Source organism: Astyanax mexicanus, chromosome 4 (genome assembly GCF_023375975.1).
Source record: "Astyanax mexicanus isolate ESR-SI-001 chromosome 4, AstMex3_surface, whole genome shotgun sequence".
NCBI lineage: Eukaryota > Metazoa > Chordata > Actinopteri > Characiformes > Acestrorhamphidae > Astyanax > Astyanax mexicanus.
In genome coordinates this window covers 8727578-8748782 of record NC_064411.1, presented here as the reverse complement: position 1 = coordinate 8748782, position 21205 = coordinate 8727578, and the positions used below count along the sequence as shown (strand labels likewise).

General features: G+C 37.1%; 2 protein-coding genes across 3 annotated transcripts in view; both read right to left on the bottom strand.

The window, feature by feature from the left end:
- LOC125801498 (zinc finger protein 239-like) overlaps positions 1-21205 on the bottom strand; it is a 154288-nt gene that overhangs the window by 83587 nt on the left and 49496 nt on the right. The window contains exon 1 of one of the 2 annotated variants that reach the window (XM_049478289.1): positions 11348-11435. The exons of the other annotated variant lie outside the window; for it this stretch is intronic. The gene's annotated coding sequence lies outside the window, so the exon portion shown is untranslated. Of the gene's footprint in view, positions 1-11347; positions 11436-21205 lie in introns of those variants that run through there. 2 annotated transcript variants of the gene reach the window in all.
- LOC125801346 (zinc finger protein 436-like) lies at positions 8794-11463 on the bottom strand. The gene is made up of 2 exons (XM_049477915.1): positions 11348-11463; positions 8794-10305 (listed from the first exon to the last, which is right to left on the bottom strand). The coding sequence occupies exon 2, from the start codon at positions 10138-10140 to the stop codon at positions 9163-9165; it is 978 nt and encodes a 325-aa protein (XP_049333872.1). The 5' UTR covers positions 10141-10305; positions 11348-11463; the 3' UTR covers positions 8794-9162.

Here is a 21205-nt window from a genome sequence, read left to right as displayed (position 1 = left end):
GTGATTGTGTATGTGCGACTGACAGAGAGAAAAAGAAAAGGGTCTACGAGTGTCTGTTACAGGGATTAAAAGTGTACCTGTGAGTGTGAAAGTGTGCGTGTCCAGTTTTCCTGTGAGAGAAACAGAAAATGTGTATCTTGTGTGGCAGCGAATTAAAGAGTGTGTGTGAGACAGAGTGCGTGAAACAGAAGTGTGTGCGTATGTGTTGGAGTGTGTGTGAAACTGTGTGTGAGCGGGGCTCCTGCGAGCGATGTGATTGGTTGAGTGTACGAACTCTTGTGTGTCAACGAAATAGGAATGGATGAGTCCCACTGCAGGGGAGGAGTCCAAGGTGAAGTAGGTGGAGTTGGTCCAACCTATTGGTTTTAGACTGAGAGGTTGGTTATTTGTGAATTAACACTTGTGAGATATCATAGAAAATAGAACATCAGTTCAGTAGGGAAATAGAGTAATACACAGTGAAAATGGGGGACAGAGGTGAACAGGGGGAAAAGGCTTTTGTATGGGTAGATACATATATATATATAAATATAATTAAATATATAAGGCTATAAACACCTAACTATACTAGGTAAGGATCTATCTGTAAACGGAGCGGTGCAGTAGATGTTATTAATGGTCATAAATAATTAAATAATTAACAGAGGAAAGTGCAATGACATCGATTACGAAAGTGACTGATGTGACATAGAACTATAATATAATATAATATAATATATGCATACGTTATAAGAGAGTTCTAAAATAAAAACAAAATGTGAAAATGTGAATACCCAATCATGAGTACAGTGTACTTTAATGTAAGCAAGGTTGGGGAAGGGTTAATATTAATAATTAAGTTGTTGAATAATGGTGTGTGACTGGATAGATAATTAGAGAATTTAGAGAATTTAATAAAGGGATTATGGGGTTGGTTAGCAACACAAATACAAAATAAAAAGAAAAAAGAAAAAGGGGGAGTCAGAATTGAGGAAAATAATTAGCTTAATTTTGGGTATTGGACTATATCTTGGGGGCCCTAACCTAACAGGGACATATGTCTAACTCTATATTCTATAAGCAAATCTAATAATGGAAATAATAAAGGTGTGTGGCTGTGTCGGAATCGTTTCCTATTGCAGAAATACTAAGCAATTTGGATTGGCCATTTTTGCAGTGCTTTGTAAAAACTGAGCAGTACATTTTTCCCCATATAGTTCACTATTAATTACATTATATTATAATAATATTGTACAGAAGATGTATGCTAGAAATTCCAAAATATACTATGCCATGCAGTACTGCTGTGTAAGATGTCCTCAGAGCAGGACAAATAAACATGGTTTATTATTTGATTTTTAAATAATCAGTTCAATAAATAGAAAATGCTACATAGTGAATAGTGAATGAGTTAATGAGTGAGCCATTCCAAACACAGCTTTTTCTATCAGGTGATTTAGTCAATTATCTTACTATTCGTTTCTTATTCAGACTGATCTCAGTTCAGTCCTAGCTGAATCAGACTTATATAAGACAGATGTAATATCTAATTTCTCTATGATCTCATGTATATCCGTCTATGCTAATGTTTTGATTATCTTAAGAGCGATAGTAGATTTCAGAAAACAGTGAGGACAGACCTTATTTTTATTATTATTATTTTTTAAGGAAACGCAGTGTTGCATCTATTTCAAGCTACAGGGAATTTGGTATCTTTCTGATAAGGGGACATAATCAAATGTATTAAAAAAATTTAGCTTTCTATTTTGCTTTCAATATGCTTTACTTTCTGCAATGAAGAACTTGCTTTACTTTCTTTGCTTTACGGTATTAAATTAGACTAGAAAGAGATCTGGAAAACAGCATAAATTTAGTTTTCATGCTTATACAATGCCACCTATAAAACAAATGCATAATTTTCTGGCTGTAGCATGAACAAATTCAGCTAAGCAATATAAAATTGTTTCATCTGCATAATGGTAAAGTTTGCAATCTGAGCAGCAGAGCCAGCAATATAATTTATGTATATATATTAAATAAAACTGGACCAAAATTTAACCTTGTGGTACACCTTTAAGGTACAGATGCAAAATCTGAATAATTATTCATTGACATGCACTCTTTTGGGTCTATTCCGGAGCAGTGTCATCAAAACAAATAATTTAAGCTAAATTCAGTGGAAGAGAAAAGGTGATAATGATGGTAATAAATGAAATATGTATACAGTAATAATCTATAATAAACTATGGGTACTTGGTGCCTTGCACAGGCTTTCACGGTAAACACATCAGAGTGTGAATTTATGAAAGTACGACAGACCTGGGGTTGCGTTCCCTAACTGTCAGGAACACTACAGCACTGAATCTTGATAAAATAGTGCTGCTACGCTGTGTGTGGTTCAGTGTGATAGGCTGGTTAGCCAAAGACGGGTAAGATCCCAACGTACTACAAAGGGACAACCTAAGGCAGGCACAGTCTCGATCTGACCACCACATGCATTTTAACAGAAAACGGAGAAAACATTGTGGAAGGGAAGCGCAGCCCAGGGGGAGAGTGAGTGGATGAATGAAGTGATGGGGTGTGGGTCAGTGGAGGCCTGGGCAGGGTAGACCAGCCCAATGGACAGTCAGAGGGTGAAGCAATTTTGCGTTAAGTTCTCTGAAACAGAAATTCTGTTTCAGAAAAAGGGGGAGAGGTAAATAGATGATCATTATTACCACCATTATTTGCCCAATAATTATTTTATACTTTTTATCTTTTTTAAACCTATTACCTTTTTCATCCCTCACCACTATTACTAAAATTTTTGACCAATCATTATTTTATAGATATAGAGCATTTTTTTTTTAAACTTTTAGCTTGTTTATCTTTTTAAAGTTTGGTTTTAAAACAACCACTATGCGGATGAGCAATCACTTTCAGCAATATTGTAAAAGTTTTAGCTTTTAAGACAAACTCAATCCTAACTTTAAAATATGAAATGTAGACACAAAATTAACTTTCACTATTCAACATGTAAGCCATTTTTTGAACAAGAAAAACAATGTGTGAGGTTTGATAAATTGTTTAAGGAAATAGATGTATTGTTGATAATTGTGAAAAGCAATCTGCTTGGCATTGTATATGCATAAATACATATTGAAAATATTTATCAGGAAATGAAAAGCATTGTTCGGATTTTATTTGCTATAATAACAAGAACAAACCAAAGCATAAAATTGTTTATTGATATTGCTAATATTATTGTCTGTAATGGAACGATTGATACAGAGAAAAATAATCACGTTCCACTTATCCCAATTCTTAAAGCACTTAATAAAATCAACTAAATCTAGAAATCAAGGCTTTATAAAAATCTTGGGAACTGAATAAAGTCAGAAATATAATTTCTTAGTAAAATAGCACACTGCAGAAAATTAAAGTGGCAGGTAAAATAATATAGCCACAAGCGGTGATTCTAAAGTCCAAGCAAAAGTAACCCAAGAAAGCCCAATACATCAATATGGAACCATTCCTGAGACAGAAGCCACATTATGTGTAGTTTGTACTGAGTTTAAAACTTTGGGCCCTGATATTCTATCAATCAGTGTGGAGATGAATGGGAGAATAGAGCAGCTGATCATTAAAACTTTGCATGGAGCTATATATAAAAAAAAAACATGATTTAGATATATTTCCAAATGTTTGTTCCTTATTTATTATCTATATAGTATTATCAATACAATATAAGAAGATATGCAGGAAGCATTCAGTGGGAGGTTTAACAGCAGGTGCGTTTAAAGCAGCAGTTTTGTGCTGTGAAGCAGTAAAATATGGTCTGTACAATGATGCTGCAGAGTTGAGGTGTGTGATCTTTAGCTTGGTTAGTGTTTGTGAGAGTGGACGTGTTTGAGTTTGTGAGTGTACGCATGCACGAGAAATAGTGTGTGTCTAGTGGTAAACTGGGTGGTGAACATTAGTAGTGTTCGTAAGATCTAATTTGGATATAACAGAGCCACAGGGAAGCAGTTACACTAAAAGGGAAAGGGATGTGAACAAAAGTAAGGTAAAAGCCAGTAATTAATGGTGATGATAATTAAATGTTGCAATTTAAAATTGAAAATTCCTAAAAGTTAGGGATTTAAAGAAATGACTAAATGCTATGGATTTAAAGCACTTTTGACAGTAAAGATCATGATTGAATATAACTGATAATCAGGACAACTGAAGAAGGTTAGAAAACAAAATTGGGCTTAAATCTGTGCACAGACAAAATTTAAATATGAAATAATTAACTTGCAAGGGGAAATTAGAGCTCAAGTTAAGTGTGATAAATGTATTTTAACCATGTATTTTAACTTGCAGGAAGGAGACACGGAGGACGCCTTAAAAAACTTCCAAAATGAATAGTGAACCTTAAAACATGATTATAACGAATACAAAAGTCTCGTTTCAGATCTGTTTACACAGGGGGAGAAGGAGAACGTGGTGCAAAGGTGGACCAGTCCAGACACAAAGTCAGGGCTCCTCCGCCACTACGCACGAAAGGGGAACGAGCATGGCTGGATTGAGCCTTTCCAGGTGACTGAGAGAACAACGTACGCAGATCAACTGATAGGCGAGGGTTCTACAGCTGTGCAGCAACAGAGATCGCTTAGAGAGCAAGCAGGAGGAGACGAGACAGCTGAAAAGTCTGTACCCTCACCAGGCCGCAGCAGGAAGGAGGGGCAGCAGAACCCCCGCAGCACGGGCCTGGCCTGGCCACAGCAGAGAAAAGATTTCTCAGAGCGCAGCAGCACACAGCCTGGCTGTGACCAAGTAGAGGAATTGAGGGAGTGACTCATTCAACAACGTTTCGATTGCGTCAAAGTACACTACATACAGAGACTCTTAACACATCTCATTAAAAAACACACATAGTCTTATCACACACCAACTCATACTTTTCATTCACTGATATTGCAGACATCAAGAGCCAGAATAAAGCTCTTCGTACGTGGAGCTGAGGTAGTATACCTTCAGAATCCTGAAGCAAGAAGAAAGAAGAAAAGAACAACACGCATTGTAACTTTAACATTTACACATATAGGGTTATAAACTGTGATTTGCTAAATTAGGGGGGGAACACATTATTTTTCTTTTACAGGTTGTACTGAACATTGCTTTGCCTTCAACTCTAAAAAAAAAAAAGAAATTGTAAAAAAAAAAAAAATAATAATACACTCTGTAACCTTAACACTTACACATATAGGGCTATAGGTAACAAGTTTATTAAATACTGGGAAACTTAGAGGGAAAACACATTTATGGTTTAATAATGGCTTGGTACGGAAAAAGGGGGTGGGACAGGTCAAAGTACGGACCTATAACGGACCAGCATTTCCTCTGGTTATTCCAATATGGCTCCAGATAATAATAACCGTTGCCCTCATGGGTATAATGATAATAACACTGACCATTGTCTCAAAACAAACACAATAGACAATAATGGGGAGGGAGCGGCCTATACTGGAGTGTGAGGAAGAGCAAGAGGAAATGCTGGAAACCAACCAGTCTTGGGGATGACTTTAAGGCAATGATGTCACTTCCTCCTTTGATAGGGTTAACCTGGACCGCCTGGGAGGCAGAGGGGTCGTGGGAGAGTTTTTCCTGTCAAAAATTGGTTGGAAGGCTGCCTCACAGGTTTTCGCTCCCACATTTTAGTAAAATGTTCATACACATGTTTTCAAGTGTTGAACATATGTAAATACATGATTTGGAGGAATTACGGTTTGTCGACGTATCTGTTTGATACGTCGAAAGGGGGAATTGTGGAAAATCTTACGAAGAAACCTTGTTTTACCTTGAATGTATTGACAAACATCTCACAATCATGATTACTTATCCTAGTATCTAAAATTACATAATCATTGTGTGAAACCTTGTATTTTATTATTTTATATGCATTAACCAATACTCACACTATATTTGATCATTTTATTACTCACAGTATATTTTTTACACATTTATATAGAAAACTAACCAAATAACCAACATATATTCTTCATATTCTAACCACCATATAGTGAAACATTGTTTTTAACAAGCATGTGACTGACACAGACCTTAGTCTGACAAACTAACCCACATGATACATACATAAGGGGGTTTACTAACGTATAGACCTATTATATGGCTGACGAATCACGCGCCGCTAACGCCTCACTGAACTCATTGTATGACTACGTGTTTTTCTCACTAAATCATCAGATAGTGCATTCTGCATGACCTTGCTGAATACAAGAGACTTTTGGACAAACAATAGAGTCTTTCTCTCTCTATGCACGTAAAGTCCTTCACCTGTCAAAATTAAGGAGGGCACGCGCACAGGGAGTGCAACACTGTCAAATTACTGAACAATGCCGTACTGTCTGGCTGCTCACACTCAAGGCCAAAGCATCAGCGAATCTTGAGCGCTAACACGTAACACCATGCATGCTGACATAAGATGATTTTAGCAACGCCTCGTCAGCAGGTTTCACGTCATTTTGGGGTATATACATGGAGTCAGATGATTAGGGGGGTCAGAGCGTATGCTGGGACGGTGGATAACCGTTCTTTTGTATGTTCTCCTGGATCCAGTACTTTGTAATAAATACTTGGCTTGCTTTCAACTTCACTCCATCTGTCTTGACTCTCTATTCAACGAACACGTAGGGGAGTTGTAGCCCAGGCGAGAGGTGGGTGCGGACCCACCTTTCATTTTCATTTCTACAACACTACTTTATTTCAGTGTGGAATGTTTTAGCTAGCTAGGTTAGCTAATGTTAACTACTTTATTTCAGTGTGGAATGTTTTAGCTAGCTAGGTTAGCTAATGTTAACTACTTTATTTCAGTGTGGAATGTTTCAGCTAGCTAGGTTAGCTAATGTTAACTACTTTATTTCAGTGTGGAATGTTTCAGCTAGCAACTTTAGGTAATTTGAACTACTTTATTTCAGTGTGGAATCTTTATAGCTAGCTAGGTTAGCTAATATTAACTATTTTATTTCAGTGTGGAATGTTTTAGATAGCTAGGTTAGCTAATGTTTACTTTATTTCAGAGTGAAAAGATTTAGCTAGCTACGTTAGCTAATGTTAACTACTTTATTTCAGTGTGGAATGTTTTAGCTAGCTAGGTTAGCTAATTTTAACTACTTTATTTAAGTGTGGGATGTTTTAGCTAGCTAGGTTAGCTAATGTTAACTACTTTATTTCAGTGTGGAATGTTTTAGCTAGCTAGGTTAGCTAATGTTAACTACTTTATTTCAGTGTGTAATGTTTTATCTAGCTAGGTTAGCTAATGTTTACTTTATTTCAGAGTGAAAAGATTTAGCTAGCTACGTTAGCTAATGTTAACTACTTTATTTCAGTGTGGAATGTTTTAGCTAGCTAGGTTAGCTAATGTTAACTACTTTATTTCAGAGTGAAAAAATTTAGCTAGCTACGTTAGCTAATGTTAACTACTTTATTTCAGTGTGGAATGTTTCAGCTAGCAACTTTAGGTAATTTGAACTACTTTATTTCAGTGTGGAATCTTTATAGCTAGCTAGGTTAGCTAATATTAACTATTTTATTTCAGTGTGGAATGTTTTAGCTAGCTAGGTTAGCTAATATTAATTACTTTATTTCAGTGTGTACTGTTTCAGCTAGCTACTTTAGGTAGTTTTAACAATTTATTTCAGTGTGGGATGTTTTAGCTAGCTAGGTTAGCTAATGTTAACTACTTTATTTCAGTGTGGAATGTTTTAGCTAGCTACTTTAGGTAATTAATTCGCAAAATGAGTTTTTACTTTAAAAAAATAAGTTTAACAGTTGTCAGTAAAACTGAATTAAAATAATAAGCAATCTAAACGTAATTTTTTAAGTAAGTGTAGCGCCATCTTGTCCCAGCGCTGAAAGTGATGTCTCGAGGTTGGTTCTCCAACGCCTAACATATAAATAACTATTAGCCTACACTGGTTCCTTAATGGATAATAAAAGCCAAACCAAAAATAGATGCAAAGAGGGCACCTTTGTATTGCCCCTGGGTGAAGCAATACTGGGTGTAGTATAATTTTATAGGGTTAGCCGCAATGCTAGGGTTAGTAGCGAGCATTTTCTACACGAAGACTATGGAGGAAAGGGTTTTTGAGTCAGGAGCATTAATTTAGTCGTTCGCTGGACAAATAAGCTGAAGTCCGAGGCTTTTTTCCTCCTTTTTAATTTTAACTCTGAACAGCTGGGATGTACAGACCGTCCGACTGGAGTTACTATAAAAGCAGCAGCTGTGAGCTGCACGGAACGAGCCAAACCACACACTGCTGACAGTTAACAGATAACAAAGCTAGCATTAGCTACTTAGCCTGCTAAGTTAGTGAGCTAAATAGCTAATGCTAGCCTTTTTAAGATAGCTAGCCAATGCTAGCTAACACTAGCTAAATAAAGCTAGCTACCCAGCAAGCCTTTTAACTTACAAACTGAACGGTTTATCAACAATCAGTCTTAATGAATTTTGAACTTTACATGCTAAATATTTAAATGTATATAAACAGGCTAGTTTATGGGATGGCAATACCTGCTGTTGACGGGCTGCAGGGTTTCTGCATGGACCTCACACAGAGAGAGAATAAACACCTCCAAAAAGTCTTGCTCTCAGACAAGAATCTGAAAAGTTCTGCTCAGGGTTCTGCAGGGAAGATCTCTGAGCAAATGGTCCACGTTAGCCTCCTGACAGCATATACACTCGGTTGCAGTCGGCACGGCAGTGCAGTGACCGCATCTGCACTTGGTAAAGTTAGTGTTATGAACACGAAATGATGACCAATGAGTCAGAGCTTAGAATTTAAAATGTATGAAAGTTTACTGGTAAAATAGTTTCAGCATTACATATATGTATATATAAATATATATTAGAAAAGAGTAAAAGTACATCAACGAGTGAATGTCCTGGAATATCAAACATACGAGAAAACATAACATTAATTTCAATAAACATCATCTGGATCAGATTCATTTTGCTGAATATGTAAAATCCGTTGTTAAATTCAGTTCATGTTTGTTTCTGGTGGAACGTGTCCCAAGTGACAAAGTGAAACATTTGTGTAGGATAAGGTGTTCTGTCTGAAAGATTTACGATTTGCGCTTTTTATTGCCGTGGAACAAATTTGGGACAGTTTTCTCTCCTGTGTGAATGCGCTGATGATTTTAAAGTTGACTCTGTGTAGCAAAACTCTTCTCACAATCTGAACAGTGATACGGTTTCTCTTCTGTGTGAATGCGCTGGTGATTTTTGAGATTACTCTGTGTAGTAAAAATCTTCCCACAGTCTGAGCAGTAATATGGTTTTACTCCAGTGTGAATGCGCTGATGGTTTTTGAGATTACTCTGTTCAGTAAAACTCTTCCCACAGTCTGAGCAGTGATACGGTTTCTCTCCTGTGTGAATGCGCTGGTGTTTTTTGAGATCACTCTGTGCTGTAAAACTCCTCCCACAGTCTGAGCAACGATACGGTTTCTCTCCTGTGTGAATGCGCTGGTGTGTTTTGAGAGTACTCTGTTGATTAAAACTCTTCCCACAGTCTGAGCAGTAATATGGTTTCTCTCCTGTGTGAATGCGCTGGTGGTTTTTGAGAGTACTCTGTTGATTAAAACTCTTCCCACAGTCTGAGCAGTAATACGGTTTCTCTCCTGTGTGAATGCGCTGGTGTCGTTTAAGTTCACTCTGGGTAGTAAAACTCTTCCCACAGTCTGAGCAGTGATACGGTTTCTCTCCTGTGTGAATGCGCTGGTGCAGTTTGAGATGACCCTGTTGATTAAAACTGTTCCCACAGTCTGAGCAGTGGTACGGTTTCTCTCCTGTGTGAATGCGCTGGTGTTGTTTAAGTTCACTCTGGGTAGTAAAACTCTTCCCACAGTCTGAGCAGTGATACGGTTTCTCTCCTGTGTGAATGCGCTGATGTGTTTTGAGAGTACTCTGTTGATTAAAATTCTTCCCACAGTCTGAGCAGTGATACGGTTTCTCTCCTGTGTGAATGCGCTGGTGTTGTTGGAGATGACTCTGTCGATTAAAACTCTTTCCACAGTCTGAGCAGTGATACAGTTTCTCTCCTGTGTGAATGCGCTGATGTTTTTTGAGATCACTCTGTTTAGTAAAACTCTTGACAGAGTGCTGATGTTTCTCCATGTCGGGACTTGGCTTTATTTGTCTATTAAATGTAGCAAACTATTTTTGTGTGTTCTCCAGATTCTTCAGGATGGCTTGTGCTTCCCCTCTTTCAGCAGTTTAACTTTGATCTTTTGATAAATATCCTGGTTGTTGGTGGTGAATTCCAGGAGAATATTTTCATTTCTGGAAAAGACAAAAATGCCAGTGAATATTAAACTAAAAGCAAGTCATTTAACTGAACAGAACTGCCTAAATCAGTTAAACCATAGACTGTGTATAGCTGGACAGAGCATCATCTCTCAAAAGTGAAGCCACCACAGGTCGGGCACCCCCTGCTGTTCGGCTGCAGAAAGCTGTGTAACTCCACCCATCCCCATGGGTTTCAATGGCAAAACAGACAACTCTCAATCACGTTTTTTTTTTTCTAATATACTGTAATAGGCTCTATGCACGTAAGACTTCCGCCTTCATCTATACCGGCATTCTCATTTCCGGTTAGCTATAAGTGCATTGTAAACAATGGCATTTTACATACAGTGTTTGCATTATTGCATTTTGTTAAGATATAAGATGCGGTCCAATCCGAAGACAGCTGCCTAGGTAGTCATTGCCTTCAAAGGCAATGACTCCCTTGTTCGGCAGCGTTTTCACACATAAAGGATATTATGAGGCAGCGCGTTCGGGACACGCTCTGGAGTCAGCATACCGCATCACGTCTAGCGTGCTGTGCTCGTGAGTTCTGTTTACTAATAACTAAAGTTATTAACCACTTACCTCAGGATAAATCTTAAAGCAACGGCAGATATTTCTTTTTACTCACCCAAATATTACAGATTAACTTTAATATTCCTGTTTTACTTTTTACACTTTCCCTCACTTCATACTCCGAGTATGGTCAGTTTTATTTTTATATTTAATTTATTTTTGATTACCTGCTTTACAGAAATGCATGAGTAATGAAACCATAATATAACAAATATTTTATGTAAGCCATCAAAGCTAAATTAACAAACTAAGCTACGTGTCACACAGTTTTACCTTTTAGTTGCATAAATAAGAAACATAACATGTTTCATAAACTTCTTTATTTGCAAATAATTGTGACATTTACCCATACCCACTAGTTGAGATGTGATACTAAAATAAGCATAATGACACTAAAAACACAACAAGCAAAAAAACTTTATTAAATTCACAGAAAAAAACTCACACATAAAAAACTCACACATAAAAGGAGGTCTGACCGGAGTTCATCTTTCCTGGCCCGTGTTCATCACTGTGAACAAAATAATCTGAATTAGAAACAGAGCTAACAGCGCTTAATTCCACTATTTACACATTAAATCACAGTTACTCAGTCTAACAGTTAAACTATTTACACATTAAATAACTTATACCTAACAGTGACTTAAAACAGTTAAAGGTTTTGTAATACTGGACGGCCGGGTTATCTTAGTTTCCTAGCGGGGTTTCTTCAGCACTGCAGCCGCGTTTGGTACTCTGTAAGTCGGCTAGATGCGTGTTAGCTTACCCGGTAAATTAGCGCGATGAGCTAATGGTAGCTTCACCCGGTCAGGTCTTACATTACATAACGTACAGGCAAAAACAACACTGGAAAACAACTTAAAAGAGTCTAAAACATACTAGTCTGATAAACACATGCAGCGGTGAGTGGGAATACAGGAGAAAATTACTTACATTTGTAGAGACACCATGTATTTATCTGAGCGCTGGAGCGCTGATCTGGTGAAATTCATCATAAAGCATGCATCTCACGCTGCTTTCAGAATAGGGATAAAATAGGGCAGATCCCCATGTAGGAGCACAGGCTACCTTCCGATATAATATTGCATTTGCGTTCGCTATAAACTCCACATATCCTGTAGTACTCGCTGCTAAAAATGCAAACAGGAAGTAAGAGTGCCGGTATAAACCAAAGCGGAAATATGTCACTGCTGCTGATGCTGAGCCTATTCTACCTCCATTATTTAAATGCAACAGTAACCTCTGCTTATATTGTCAAAATTTTATATCCCCACAGAACTCGTTTTTTAAAACGTTATTCAGCTCTATTCAAAAAAGGTGTGGTTATTGTAAAAGGGCTGGTTATGGGCGGGACCAATAACAGACCGACAGCTCCGCTCCGCCCCGCTCTGCAGTCTGTGACCGCGAGGCAGCCCTCAGGGGCGGGGTTATTCAAATGAGTAGGTTGCTATCCACAGTCTTTCTCCCTCCTCTGGTCACTATTGCGCAGAATCGGGTGTCAGGATCGCCAACATGGCGGAAGATTTTGGCTTCATTTTCATTGAATGAATGGGAACGGAGACACGGCTTCCATCTTTTTTTACAGTCTCTGAGTTAAACTATACAGATAAAACTACAGGGACATCTTCATATTTCCATAAAAAGGGGGGCGCTGGTGGTCTTCCAGCCACCTGTTTAGTGCCTTTATGAGGACTTCCCACTGTTCAGACACTCTTAATTCTGTTCTGGTCTCACTAGAAACTGAGAACTTAAAGAAAGAAAGAAATAAAGAAACGTGTGCCGAAAAAACAACATGCAGTGGTTTGAATCACGGTGCCGAAGCTTGATTCGTTCTACATTGATCATGTGACCAATGATGTCCGAAGCCTTTTCCTTTACACTAAATTATAAAATATTTCATGCATCTTAAACAATGACAGTAATTAGGGTTGGGCGATGTCTCCTCAATGGGCAGATGACAATGTTTACAGTGAAACAACGCGATTGTCGATGATTTTGGGTTGGGCGGAGGGGGGGGGTGCTGACAGAGCTTTGACTGGTGTGTCACGGGAGCGTGTAGGTTACTACAATCAAAATTGTTGGAGTACCGAATACTACATACTGGGCGGTGTGTAGTATGCAGTACATACTAGTGCAGTATGCAGTATAGTTGTATGCCATTCCAAATACAGCCAGTGTTTAAAACTAAAGTTTTTTTTTAAACTTATAAATGCATGAAATAATGTAGATAATAAAATAAGTAATAAATTGTACTATTGTGGAATAGTACAGTATAAAACATGCTGTCAGCAGCTGAAATAAATATTTTTTCTTTATAATGTTACTTCTGTTAAACATTAAGTCACGTTGTTAGACATATCTGTATATGTAACAAAATATTTTAAATACAGGTAACATTAACAATTAGTTTACATCAGTCAACTGTGCTTACAACAGTAAGAAACATTGTAAAATTGTTAATTAATGCTTCAACTAGTTATTACATGACAAAAGTTTAGACATTATTCACCATTAAAATTCCTAAAAACTCAGACTTAGTTAACAGGATCTACTACATTTTTAAACATTGGTAATTTAGTAATATGTGATGTCTTGTTTAGAGTCATTTAACAAATTTATGTCAGATATTGTGGACACATTTTTAGAAATCCACTTATTCTGATGCATTTTACATCATAATGCCAAATATTTCTCAAGCCAAATGTAGCAGCTCGTCTGCTGCTCTAGTATGCTTGTTAAAGAGCAGACGGAGAGGCAGGTCTCATTCTCTCCTCCTGCCTTTATTCTCTCTACACATTTACACCAAAAAAATAACCCAGCAGATTATTAAGTGTCTGCAACTGCATATACATCTCCTACATATCACCGACTCAATCCCGCACGTTCTGCCTGACCTGCGCAGCGCATCAATTAATTCATGCGTTGAGCTTTAAACGCGCAGATAAGCTGTAACTGGTGGATCAGCACAAAAATCACAGTGTGATTTATTACATTAAAACACAGAACATTTTCCTCTGCTGAACCTGACAGATCCCGAGAACAGCGGGGGAATTCTCGCCAGCCCGAGTTCATGCATCGGGTCAGACAGGCTGTAGTTCAGGCTGGGGTTTAGGCTCATGTTGAGGCAGAAAATCTAAACTATAGTAGTCGGTTCAGCAGAACAAAACGTTGAGAAAGAACCACAACATACCTGCACATACACAACCAAAATAATCCCAGCCGATTATTAAGCATCTGCAGCTGCACACATATCTATAAAATATGAAACAAGAGTAAATACAGCACATGAACACACATTTTCAGGCTCAGTCACATGTAGTGCTTTGGCGCTGAAACGGCTGTACCTCAGAGCTGATAACCCGACCGGGGCAGAAATAATTAATTATTAGGTAAAATATATTTCAATACCCGCTAAAAATGCACAGAAGAGTGACTAGAACTGATATAAGAGCTCATTTTTCCAGTAACTTTTCTCAAAAATACTTATTTTTGCTTAAAACAGCACTTTTTCACGGAGCTCCTCAGCTCTGTTTTCCTCCTGCGCTGCATTCAAGCTCCTCCGGAGCTACGGGGGCCGCGGAGGGACAATTAATAAATAAAACACGTAGTTCTCTTGTTGGTGCAGGGAATTGTAGTTCATAGTAAAATCACAGAAAAATAATGACCTTTTTACTGTTACAACACATCAAACAACCTCCAACAGGAGTGTTAAACATAACAAGAGTCTCTTTTGTTCACTAAAGGATAAAATAATTATAATAATATTCTAAGGATTCATATTATTTTATGTATTTTTTTAAATTATTTTTGTAGTGTCTTTAACTCTGTTACACAAATGTTAGTTTCTTCTATTCTGTTTCTTCTCAGTTTAATCCATTCTGTTAAATTGTGTACTTTTATCAAGTTGCTCAAAGTGTGATGATTCTTCTTATTGTCATCAAATTCATGTTTTATTGTATTTTATTATTAAAGTATCAGCAAAGGAGCAGCTGTTTAATGGTTTAACTGGGATTTCTTAAAAACAGCAGGGCTAAATATATTTTAATTTGCTAACATTTGTGTTTACTATTACAGTGAAACAGCAAGTTTTCTGTTAAATCAGTAAGCCAAATAACGTTACTTAGTGAAATTACTTTTTAAACCTGAACTTCTCCTCGCTATGATCACTAAATCTTCCATTTTTACATTTAAAATTGTACAAGCTGACTTTTATTTTGACGGTAGTCACATGACTTGCCAGCACCAACAGTTTGTATACCGTGGTGTCAAAATGAAGGATTTTAAGTTTTACAGAGCTGTGAAGAGTTTTTATTACATTCACGCCATCCTGCAACAAAGGAATGGGCATGGAAAGTGTGTGTGTGTGTGTGTTGGTGGAGGGGGTGTGTGTTGAGAGGGATGGGGGGTTCGCTCTCATGCTCTCTCTGAGAATAAAATAAACTGATATTTTGATGGACGTGTTGTACCTCATTTTTAATGGTTAGTAGGATATTGATACAGGACCACATTTGGAGACATGGTATTTGGTTCCCATTTCTAAACATGAATCACAGAGTTTTGGCAAATTTATGAGCTTGCTGATTGTCACGTCTGGTGCTGTTAGCTCCTCTGTCCCTTCCACACCCAGCTCTAACGGAGGTTCTCAGGTCAACAACTACATTACCCAGAATGCCCCACCCGCTGACATCACACACTCACCTGGTCACGTGACACCTCACCTGCTTCCTCCAGGAAGTCCCGAATATTGATTACCGGCACTATAAAAGAGCACTCCACACAAACACCCACGCCGCGTATTGTAGGTTCTCCTCTTTACAAAGCGTTACTTTATCTCTTGTCTCAGTTTATTTCGTGTATGACCTTGCCTTTGTTTTTCTCGACGCTGATTATTGCCTTTGCCTCTGATATTGGATTGCTTGTGTATTACCTGGACTGTGTTTTCACTACTGCCTCTTGGATTACCTCTGACATTGGATCTCTCGTGTATGAACTCTGGACTGTTTCTTGTTTATGGTATGGTTTTGTCTTCATTGCTCTGGTTATTGGGGATTACCCATTTTTCTGTATTGACTACGTCTTACATCTGTTTATTTTATAATAAACACAATTTTATCAGTATCTGCACGTGTCTACATTCTGTGCTCACCATGACACTGATAAAATGTACCATGCAGAATTTCAGGTCCAGCAAAACCAGGCGCAGACAGCTGTTATTTATAATAATGTGCTGTGTATTTTAAGGAAAAAAAATTCTTTGTTAGCTTGAGAAATACTACAACTGGTCAAAGACCACCCCCCATAAGATGGGTATAACCCAAATAGGTTTGCTATAATGCTAAACTAATTAAATTTCTAAAATGTCATACACCTGTTAATACTAAACTGACACAGTGTAAAACGCACAGTTTATAAATCAACTGCTCCAGAACAAAGACAATTATTAATAATTATCAATTATTATTAATTACAAATTATTTTCTGGTTGATGTTTGTATTTTGTTTGTAATTTATCTCCCAGTCTATCTAGATTTGTCATGGTATGTACAGAATGCAGACACGTACAGATACTGATAAAACAATGCTTATTATATAATAAACAAAGGTAGATTGTGATTGGTACACAAAAACAGGTAATCACCAATAACAGGAGCAATGTAGACAAAACCATACCATAACCAAGAAACAGTCCAGAGTTCAAACACGAGAGATCCAGCAGCAGAGATAATCCAAGAGGCAGTAGAGAAAACACAGTCCAGGTAATACACAGGTAATCCAATATCAGAGGTCATACACGAAAATAGCTGAGACAAGAGATATAGAACGCTTTGTAAAGAGGAGAACCTACAATACGCGGCGTGGGTGTTTGTGTGGAGTGCTCTTTTATAGTGCCAGTAATCAGTATTCAGGACTTCCTGGAGGAAGCAGGTGAGGTGTCACGTGATCAGGTGTGTGCGTTATGTCAGCGGGTGGTGCATTCTGGGTAGTGTAGTTGTTAGACTGAGAGCCTCCGTTAGAGCTGGGTGTGGAATGGACAGAGGAGTTAACAGCACAAGACGTGACAAGGTTACAGAAATGTGAACTGTAAAGTAGTTTACAGACTTGGTATGTGTAAAAATAAATAAAAACACCACAGGCTTATACATTTTAATAGTTTTTTTAATTATAATTAGTTTAAACACCTATCAGTTTTTTGTTTTTAGCAACATACAAAACACAACAATATACAATAGTACAAACTCTTGTAGAGGATAATAGCTACAATTTAGAAGCTAGGGGGAGCATACACAAACATACAGACTAGAGCAACGTAATAAAATGATAATCTTAGACAAAAGCTTACTAGAGATCTGGTGTGTGATGATTCTACCAGTTTTCCATTTTCTTAATGTAGTGCCCCTTAACTCTAGGCTATGCTATATGAGTTAGGTGGGTACGTGCTCTGTCATATAATTAATGAGCTGCTAGACAATGTTTGTATAATATGGAATTAATTACTGCTACCCGTTATTACCTTGAGCCCTATGTGTAAAACCTTACATCTGCCACATTTATATGTAACTTGTGTGAATAGTATAAGAAACTTAAACCATCCAATATGTGACTCTGTACTAGATCTAGCAAAATAAAACACAGCCTATAATAGAAATAAAAAATAAACCATAGAAATGACTTTAACTGTAGCTAGTATATTTATTTAAAATCCAGCCAGCCCAGTATATACTGGAGTTATCTCAATCTAGCTGTTCAAAAGAGATGTTTCAATTCACAGAACCAGTATATAAAGTGAGTTAAACAAAACAATGGGCATATTAAACACAAATAGTTATTTATACTACCCCCTGCAGTTTCAGATATACCAGATTGATAAGTATCAGACTTATTAATGATCAAAACAGACTTATTGTGGGCCCACACTCAATAAACCTTTGAGACAGATAATTTAGGGTTTCAGTTATTACTCAGAAAAAATTAGAGAAAAACAAATAAACAATAAATGCGGGGTACCCCTTTTTCTGTAGTGTCTGTGTGTGTGTACGTTGCAGGCCTGAATAGCTGCTTGTAGAGAACGTTGTGGCCTCAACTAAATGGCCGCTTCGCGAACTTTCGCGCCAGAAGAAACACTTGGCCTACTCAGGTCCGTGGAGTGGAATGGAGTAGAGAGCTGCAGTCTTGCCTCTGAGAGGGAAATCCAGCGTTGCCAGAGGAAGTCTGAGCCTCGCGGCAGCTCAGACCGCTATCTGGTGAGGGTGGAGGTGAAAACGGTGCACTTGTACCTGGTACTCAGTCTCGCTGATTCAGTCCACTGGGGAAGCGAACTTTAGCTGACCGGAGTGCTGTTAGCCGATGGGGCTAATGCTAGCGGAGTCTCGTGCACACCTCAGCAGCAGAACCTCAGTCAGAACTGAACTTTTACGAGGGAGCGTTTCCCTCGTTTCTAACTCTTTGGGCTTCTCAGTCCACTTTAAGGCTCTCTTGTTGACAACCACAGCGCTGACTTGCCAACAAACTCACAAAATATAACGTGTTTTACATTATTTTCCTACGTTGAGATGCTGCGTTTATCTCTCTCCACATCTCTCTCCCCGTCTCCCTCGCTCTCTCCATATCTCTCTCCCCGTCTCCCTCGCTCTCTCCCAAAACACACACACACTCCTCTCCTTCCCGCCCCCTACTGACAAAAGACCAATCAACAGACAAGGCAGACTCTATCTATGAGTGACAACACTTTTAGCCAATGAAAACGCTTTTCAACTTACAAGTCTCATACTCAGTATTTTAACACATTTGTTATACACAGTTTCTTTTTGTTTTTTGTTTTTTTTTTTTACCCATGAACTTATATATTTTAACATTTTAACCATATTAAACAGTTTTTAGTGATTTTAAACCCTTTACAACATAGGCACTTTACGAAATAAAATAAAAATAAATCCAAAATTTACCAGGGGCTACATTAATTTACTTAATGAAGAATAATATGACTTAAATTCATTCATGAAACTGGGGAAAGAGGGCTTATTTCCCTTTCAGTTACTGCAGTGAATGTGGTATTTTGCTAAAAGTAAAATTATATTTATGGCATCAGAGAAAGCTGAACTTAAGTTGTTCATATAAAACAAAATGTCCTCTACCTCAAAAGAAGGAATATTAAGTTTGATATTAATCCAATTTCTGATGTCCATCCAAAAAGTGTGTGAATATTGACATGAAAAAAACAAATGCTCCAGAGATTCATTTTCTGACTTACAAAAAGTACATAATTCAACATCAAATTTGAATATTTTTTCAAGAAACAGGGCTACAGGATAAATCATATTTATAATTTTGAAATGGGTCTCCTTCACTTTAGGAGATATGGGCCAGTTAACAAATTTGGAATAATCAAAAGTCATATTTATATTCTTATTATTAGGAAGTTTCTTGAAAGAAGCTCCATTATATTCATAGTAAATCTTTTGTTTCAAATCATCATTGATAGTCTTATTATTACACTTGGAGTCAACTAAATTACAGTCGTTCACTTTTAATGTGGGCATCGAAACAGTCACCTTTGAATATAAAATGACTTGTTTGATTAACTGAATCAATGCTAAAGGAATCGCTTTGCACACCTTCTTAACATCTTTAAAACTCCAAAGATTATATTGACGTATATTTGAGCATACATATTTGCAAGCAGGGTTATTTACCATTAAGCAGGGTTATTCACTATTGTTCTATATATTTTCCCCACGGAATGGCCTCTGGACCACAGGGAACAGATGGAGTTAGGCTCTAACTTAAACACATTAGAAAGGGGAACACTTCTTTCCCCTCCCATACATTGAGTCAGACTTACTTATGTATGTGCGCTATAGGAGCGTACGTTAAGTGTTTCCAGATGTGAGGTGTTTTCAAACATAAAAGGCTGGACTTCAGCAATTCAAGCCAGAGAGCTACAGATCAGATTTGAGAAAACAACTCTCTCCAAGCAAACCTGGGTGCTTGTTGATGATGCTGTTCTTCGTACTAATTACTATTTTTTCTGTAATAAATTTTCTTATATACAAAGAACAGTATCAGCGAAGACTTATTTCATGCATCTACATGACATCACAGCCCTGTTTTGTCTGTTCTTGTGCCTGTTGTGCTCCTTGTATATATTCCCTGTTTGTTTATCATTATTATTTTCTCTAGTTTGTTTATGTTCTCTAGTCCCCCTCGTTTATTTTGGTTTATTATCTTTGTTACGTGTTTACTTGTTTCTTTGTTTATCTTTGTTATTTATTTAATAAATTATTATTTGTTTTGCCCTTACCTGCACTTGCGTCCGTGTCCTCGTCTACCTGCCTGGGTCACCCACCGTAACAAGCATTATAGATAGATACTTTATTTTATTTATCCCGAAGGAATTTTAGGGAATTTATATACTTAAAGAATGGAAAAAACTGAGAAGAAACAGAATAGAAGAAACTAACATTTGGGTTGAGAAATATTTGGCATTATGAAGTAAAAATGAAGTATATCCTGTTAATTACTTATGATCTGAGCCAATAGTTTAAGGAATTTTAATAATAAAGAATATTTAAACATTTGTCATTTAAAAAGTTTAGGCATTTTACAATGTTTGTAACTGTTGTAAGCATGGTTAATTGATGTACATTTATTATAAATGTTACCAGTATTTTAAATATTTTGTTAAACATATACAGATATGTCTAACGACATGATTTAATGTTTAATTAAAGAAGCATTATGGAGAAAAATAGATTTTTTTAGCCACTGCCAGCATGTTTAATACTAGGCGAATAGTATAAATATGTAGATTTCAGAGGTTTGACTGTACTAAAACTAGTGTTGCTGGGTAATACAGTTTTGCGCTGGGACTTTATTAATGTATTCTGACTCAGGAGACATAACTCTTTAATAAAAGTAACATTATAAGAAAAAATATATTTCTTTCAGCCACTGAAAGCATGGTAAAATTTACTTTAGCACATAAGTGCCACACTTCTTTACTAATGCGAACCTAAATCACTGGGAATTGGAAGAACTAAGACGAACTTGGCTGAAGATAAGTTTCTAACTTTAACTCGGAGCCTACTAAACGTGGTCAGCTCCGTTTCTAGAACAGGTAATTGAATCAGGCAACACTAAGATTTACCGGAGATAGAACTAACATCGCAATAAAAGTCCCGCCCTTTTATACAAATATCATTTTTGTGTTATAATTATTATAATTATAAATACAGTTATTGTAGCTAACATTTTCACCATTTGACCAAAAAAATAAAATACAAACCGTATTCAGAATAATGATCCTTATTGATTTATTCCC

What these genes read in the sequence shown, in the direction of transcription:
- LOC125801346 (XM_049477915.1), bottom strand. Translation starts at nt 10,140, where the DNA reads ATGGAGAAACATCAGCACTCTGTCAAGAGTTTTACTAAACAGAGTGAT.